We start from the raw sequence: 7,297 nt of genomic DNA, 5'->3' as shown, positions 1-7,297 counted from the left end.
CGCTATCGGAAGGTGCCCACACGGCCTCTTAAAGCTTCAAAATGTTGGAGATTCGGTGGAAATTTACTAGCACGCTCCCAAGCCGAAGACACGTGAATTCCCTCTTGTTGAAGTACAGCAGCAATTTTACCACCCAAAAGAAATAGCAACTTCAATATAATTGCGTTTGAAGTCTTCTTTTGCAGCTAACTTTAGCAACTGCTCTGCTATGATAGATAGGCTCTCGCTAGTAATAATAACTAGTTGTCTATTACTATGGCTGCACTTGTATATAGCGAAGATCCTTGAAATGACATTTGAGCCAAAAATAATTAACAAAATAATGTAACCTTGACAATTCATTTTGGCATATGAGACTCAAGATGGTTTCGAACATGGAGTGGTGCTACTCGACGATAGAGTACAATGATGCAGCATCTGAAGAGATTGACTGTTGATTTTTTGATTCGAACGTTGATATATCATAGAGCGATATTTCAAAGATATTTTACTTGGTTACGATCGATTCATCACTTTGAAATGAACTGATGACCTTTGGCGCGCATCAGGGATGAAAAAATAGTTATAATAAGAATCAGACGTTATTCTGTCCATACCCAGCGATTTGTTTATATATAATACGAGTATATGATTTCCATCACGCAGACATCGTCAAGTTCTCAGCCTCGTACTTTTGAGCAATCGTTAAATGTGCAGCAACAATCGGAACTTGTTCATGATTGTTACTCACGATCTCCACAAAAATTTCTTACATTCGCCAACAGTTTTAAAGTTAGCGACAACGAAGAGAAATTGCTTACGCTTCGACAAGAAAATAGCGACATCTCGGTGACCAAACAAAGCGAAAGATCGAATACTGACAATGGAAATCAACACAGCAACACACCTACAAAATCGCCATATCTCCAATCTTTACGCGGAGAGGAAAGTGATCCACCTGCGAGTTTTCGTACGCCACAAGGCAGTAAAAATCTACTCTCATCATCAATGTCTGCATCGATTTTGGTTAGTGCAAGGTTGCGTAAGTCCGGTGGCAACTCGGCTGACATCGTGAAGAGACTTAAGGTATTAGGGACGCAAGTATCGACTTCAGGGCTATCAAGTACACCCTATAAGTATAGTGGTCTCACTACTGACAGTCTATCAAGAGATATTCGAGAGAGTGGATCATTACAAGGCACATCAATATCCCAAGCTGGTAAAGAAGCTACGTCAAGTGCACCAGCACCGCTTAATGTCCCTGAAAAATTCATCTCAGTCATGGCTGCAGAAGATATTCGCAACGCCTTTAATCTACAACCAACCCGTATGTCATATGGATGCAGTGTGGCCTTAGAATTATTTAATGGCAATTTCATGATGGTGGGTAGTCCAGAGGGAAAGGTTCGTGTGCAATCGCTCGAAAAAATACAAATATCTCATGCTGAGGGCTACAAGGACCGAGTAATCGTTACCTTATTGAATCTAGAAGATGTTTTGAGTGCTGGCTCAATACGCTACGGCGATTCTGTGTGGCTTCAATTAAGTGTCGGTTCAGGTGATGTTTCTTGGGAACAGGGAGGAGTGTTAGGCGCAAAAGTACGTCAAGCTCCTCAATTAAAAGCTCTTGGTCTGCTTGATGACGAATTGATTCGCGACGATGCGCAAGCGCCTGCAGCTGTGGGGCTTCCCGTTCCAGTACCAGCTTACCTACCGATGGTGACATAAGCCGTGAAATTGTGTTAAAACACGGCCTTAACTAATTCAACAACTGTTTTGTTAGAGTCGAGATGATGGTGACTTGCCGGTAGATGATGCTCATTCGCGAGCACGTAATAGAAACGCTATAATTTTGGGCAAGTGGACGATTCAATCTGCTGTGTGCCAGCATCGCAATCAAAAGAAAGTAGGTATCATGCTAGTTTTGAACAGTTGACGTGGTTTTACTGATTTGCTATGATTTCAGAAAAAGTTTGTGTACAATAATGATGAAGTGTATTTTGAACAGGATTGGTTCTATATTGGAGCCGATTTGGAGGCAGGTATCGCGGTTTTGCGTCAATTACCATCTCCTGTCATTGGTAAAGATACTAAACCAGGAGACTACGCTATCGAACGTCGAGGAGTGTGGAAACTTCATTTATTAGACTTAAATGGAGGAGGTGCCGGGCTATCACTGGCTCAGCAACAGATGGAATGTCTTTTGCTCCGGGCAAAAGCTCAACTTAAGCAGTCGAAACGAATGCGGGCAGGACAGACGAAAAGCTATGGTCCTCATTTACGAGGTGGTACTGGTTTCACGGCTCAACTCCGGGCTCAAGTAGCGACATCAACACGTCAGATCGAGAGCCGCTGTGCTGATCAACAGGAGAGGCGACTTCAACACATTCATCGTCATTTGAATAATAAATATCAACGTATAAATGTGGCCTTGGGGCTGAAAAACGCGACAGCACTTACACAAAGATCTAGCTGTCATTTAAACAGCTGTGCAAGTGCATCGAGTATTAAGCAAGAGAATGATCCAAGACAAGAGCAAAAGAGCAAGCTATCATCAATTGACGACCATTGGGAGAAAAGAAATAAGCCGATTTTGAAAAGCGCTACGGTTGGAAATCTCAAGCGCTTATTAGTACTAAAATCATCGGATGCCGTTTCAAGCTGTGCCTTGTGCAATTCGTCCTCCATTAAATACAATTTGTGCTGTCAATATCGTGACGTAATCCAGACATTAGAGCAAGAACGTGTTGATGAGTTGAGAGCACGACAAACTCATAGTGAAGGAAACTTGTTTTTAGAACGTAATCGAGCAAGTAAGTGTAAAGTCAGTCATAACACCAGATCTGGCGATACAATGACATTGAATGGGATTTCATCGATTGAAAACACGATTCGACAAGAAGGAAACGAATCTCTCTGTTGTACGAATAGTACGAATGCATCAACCGATGCACTTGGTCTTTCTGGACGAAGTTTTCGACTTTTTGCCAAAGAGGACGAAGTGATGGTCAGCTTGATAAAATACAAGAAGAAGGAGGCTATCCGTGCTCTGGATGAACAAAGTCGCGTTTCAACTACGTTGTCGCCAATGGCTGCTCGCTTTCGCGATCGGTTTAAGCACGTAGGTCTCTTTGTCCAGATGCACAAGAAGCAACAAGAAGTAGAAGAAGACAAGAATAGTTAACTTTAGTAACTTCTTTGGTAGTATAAGATTAAAAGTGCCGACAATAGTCATATTTTTTGACTTATGGACCTGCATTGAAGTATATTACCAATATCAAACTTTTGACAACAACTTGAACGTATGATGTGTGAGAGGCGTGACGATAAAGCCATCGTAAATGGATTGTATCACAGTCGCTTCAGTGCCATGTCACACTTAAACAGCAAAAGATTTTCTGGATTTCACATTTTCGCTAACGTGTTTTTTTTGTTACCCTAGTGCTTACTTCCCGTAGCCTTATCATATATATATATTGCCTAATGATATCACCGCTCACTTCGTATCAGGTAAATTCGTATACTTGGATTATTTGTCAAATCTAACCATCATACAGAATTATAAATTTGAGAATTTCAGAAAGTACATAATATTTGAAGGATTACCGTGAATAACGAACAATTTACCATCCTTTCTGATTAGATTATGCTGAGCGATCCCACATACTCTGGGGCTAAACGAAAGCATCACGAGAAAACATTTACGGCCAAGGCTGAGACGGGAACCTTAAAGGTGCAAATATGTAGACAAAATGAGCAGAATGACATATTTGTGCCAACTTCAGGTCGACGAGCTGTCAATTGTACGTCGTCATCCGACTCGCCGCCCAAGCCTCGACCTAATCGAAAGCATGTACCTATTTTCTACGAGCCGCAATTTCGCCAAAAAATGAGAAGAGGAAATAGCAACAACAAGCTTTATAGAAGCTCAACGGACGAGCACTCAACATCGCCCATAAGCGGCTTCGATTTTTACTTACCTTTTTCCTCAGAGACGTCTGAGGCTACATATTCAAGGTTGTCAACAGACGCGAGCCTTGCTTCAAATTTAGTGCGTTCTGGGCCCGAGAATGTTCGTGAGCGGCTGACTGCAATCCCTCTATTCATTCGCGATGACAGCGATGCGGCTAGTGCATTGGAGGAGCAAGAGAAGCCGTTCATGCCATCTGACGTGCAGTCTACTTTGCCTCCATCGACGTCATCGGAAAGGCTTGTTGTGGACCACGCTGTGAAACCGTCGTCAACTCTTCGCCAGATTCCGCCGTCGTCTACTTCATCTCGTTCAACACTGTATTCATTACCGACAACATCAAGTGGGCAAGACCGTGGCAAACCTATTATGGAAAGAGTAGTATCCGATACGAGTCCAAGTGCAGAACTGACGAAGTACATATCTGATTCAATTCAAACCGCAATTGATCATGCACACGAAGCTGCAAATGACCAAAGCAAGAAATTGGCAGTCCCAAGAGCAATGTTCGTTTCATTAGGCTTGAACCATTTGAATCCTCACAATACAACGAAATGGCGACAACAGTCTTGCGACCTGAGCTTGATGTGCCTCTCCCGATATCCCCGCATAATATACTGGTCGTCAATAAAAAGCAGCAATGTACTGCTGAAGTGAATAACGAAGAGACCATATTATCATGTCTTACAGCTGAATATGACGAAAGAAATGGGAGGAAGACAAATGCTACCCGAGGGTCCCCGACAGGGGTTTTGCCGTCGCTATCATTATCAAACTCACTGCTACACGGAGGCATTTCTTTTTTGGACATATTTAAAACAAAACCTAATTTTGATCGATTGGAATCATTGACCACAATAGTCAGCCAGGAAAATGCGGACACCAAACGCCTGAAAGCTACGCTGTCATCGAGCTTGACTGCTTGTCTGGAGTCTCAAAAAACTAATAGTTCTCGTAGCAACGACGGCAAAAGTGCTGATGCCATAAATCCGACAGCGACACCCCAACAAAGAAGTCTGGCTTGCGATTGCAACGTGATTCATGAGTCAAACGGAAGAATATTAAATGATTTGGGACCACCACCTAACGATCCTCCTGCATTTACGATCGGAAATTCGTGATGGGAGGAGGGATTGTGCTGTAAGCCGCAGCTACAAATTTTACCACAAACCCTCTTGACTGAAATATGCACAAAACTATGACGATGATTTCAAGCAAACACAATTTGGGCAGAGACCGGCATCGTCACAAGAGAAGTAATCTAAGTACATATGCATGACATCACTCTAAATTATTTTTAATCCTATACCTCACCAATTTTACAATAGGTATTTACCAACTCGACATCAAAGTGATGAACTCACTGCTAAACAAATTTCATTATATGTTTGGGCACACGATAGTGCTTGAAAACGGTACCACTCCATACTGAACTCTAACTCGTGCAACCACTTTGCACAGAGACAGATTCGATTCAAAGAGTCCGCATTAACTAATACACTAAGGCTGGGATACTCACCCAGGCGCGTATTCGAGATATCTAGTTTGCTCTGCAGGTTCAAGAGTATATATACGTAGCTTTAATAAAATGCCCGGTCTACATAGGGCGTACAAATGGGAAAGCGTTTTATTAGAAAGGGCGCTCTGATTCTCGCCGTCAGAAAGAATAATCTCTCAACTTCATGATCTTGTATTTCAAATTATTCCATTGTTATCAATAATTCTGTTCGTCGCGAACCAGCTGATATGCCATTTCTTAAAATTGTCATGAAAGCCAGCATTTCTGAATTACAGTTTTATGGAAATTTTGCCAATTAGTTTTGACCAAATCACTTTTTTTCTTCTTTCGGAGGTTGAGATGTACCGACGCGAGTAAGCTCAATATCGCCAGATTTACTGACCCCTGGCTGAAGTGGTTAGTCACTTGACCTGGGACCTGGAGGTACCTGGTTCAATCTGGCAATTTTTTGCAATTCGTCATCACCAGGGGTGTCACTTTGCTGTCAAAGTGACACCCCTGGTTATTCTAATAGTAGCAAACACAATAGTTTCCAGCAAAACATGGCGTACTCCAGTTGTATCCATTGCTGTGCACTATGGATCTTCCAAATAAACAGCAGTTTTGTCGATTAGCACCATGTTGGAAGGAGCGCAAGTCGATCCAAGACTGGCCAAATACCTCATGCCCCCAAAAGCTCGATTCAATAAATTTCATCTGGCAAAGTTGCCAAGTGTGTAACTCGACGAACTGAGAAACAACTGCGTTCTATGATCTTTGTCATTTAGCAAGCAGATTCTGGAACTCTTTTACTCTAATTCTCCTTCGTTTGGCGACGTTTTAGGCAATGTGGAGAGCGATTTGTGTGGTCATACGCTCTTTTGCCGTCCTAAAATTTGATACGTTATCAGCGATTATTCATTATAATCAGTAAGAATGCCTGTCCACTCAACGCCTTCTTTTCAGATCGATAGAAGGGCGCCAAGAATTCCAGTTCGATTTGTCCACCAGGTCCACACCATCACTGGGGATAGATTAAGCCGCTTCGAAGCCCGTGTAGGCATGATCGCGAATCCATTCGATTATTTCCAGTCTCATCGATCCGTTTAATGCTTCCCGTTTCGACATCGTTTGAACTTTGTACTGACTGCGTAATGGAGGCCGTGTCAAGAAACGCCACCAGCGCATTTTCTAAGGGCATAGTTATCTTATTGCGCCCTATGAGTACGAATATTCACAAATCTACAAAGTGCAATGTGATAATCTTGCAATGTGACACTTCGCCCGCTGATCGAGCAACTACTGTGCTGGGCGCTTAACTTACCCTTTGTAGTTTACTAGCGTGCTCCTCGGAGCAGTCTTGAACCAGAAGTTCCCCCCTTGCACCTAAACGAATGACTCGAAGAGCACATCAGAAAGTTGCCAAGGAGCTAGAGCTGGCTCGGAAGGCTCAGCTCATTTTGATCGATTATAAGCGCGATGGTCATTTTGACTCATGTTCAAATCAGCACACCGTGGTTACGGTTTTAATCCGTCTGTAATTGATCGTCGCACTAGTGTAGAGCACTTACACACGGATCGGTCGTTCACACAAACAGCAATCCAGTAGTTAGAATTCGCTCTGCAAGCGCTTTTAACTACGGCTAATCGTTCTCAAGAGTACCACCGATTTTTAAGAGAGCAGTGCTTTGAAGATTCCCGAAAACGGCAAGATAGATGTACCTTGGATACTTTAAGCTGACGATAATATCAAGCTCAGTTTGCGCACTGGGCGATATAAACACGCCGTCTTATCGACTTAAAGTTTTACAGGCCAGCGATTGCAAAACAGCTGCTGACGAGAGAGTCGA

At 42.7% G+C, this 7,297-nt stretch overlaps 2 protein-coding genes across 2 annotated transcripts; both read left to right on the top strand.

Annotated features, from left to right (window-relative positions):
- Nucleotides 1-627: 627 nt before the first annotated feature.
- Nucleotides 628-5,070, top strand: PHALS_13694 (uncharacterized protein; the record flags this gene model as incomplete). Its single annotated transcript, XM_024729499.1, has 5 exons — nucleotides 628-1,698; nucleotides 1,763-1,885; nucleotides 1,946-3,100; nucleotides 3,623-4,365; nucleotides 4,470-5,070. The coding sequence occupies 5 exons, from the start codon at nucleotides 628-630 to the stop codon at nucleotides 5,068-5,070; spliced, it is 3,693 nt and encodes a 1,230-aa protein (XP_024579870.1).
- Nucleotides 5,071-6,086: 1,016 nt separating this feature from the next.
- On the top strand, nucleotides 6,087-6,347 carry PHALS_13693 (uncharacterized protein; the record flags this gene model as incomplete). The annotated part of the gene is made up of 2 exons (XM_024729498.1): nucleotides 6,087-6,182; nucleotides 6,243-6,347. 2 exons carry the CDS (start codon nucleotides 6,087-6,089, stop codon nucleotides 6,345-6,347), a joined length of 201 nt encoding a protein of 66 aa, XP_024579869.1.
- Between the last annotated feature and the right edge of the window lie 950 nt (nucleotides 6,348-7,297).

Source organism: Plasmopara halstedii, assembly GCF_900000015.1.
Source record: "Plasmopara halstedii genome assembly, contig: Scaffold_672, whole genome shotgun sequence".
NCBI classification, from domain to species: Eukaryota; Oomycota; class Peronosporomycetes; order Peronosporales; family Peronosporaceae; genus Plasmopara; species Plasmopara halstedii.
The sequence above is the reverse complement of the archived record's forward strand: the minus strand, read 5'-3'. Positions and strand labels throughout refer to the sequence as shown.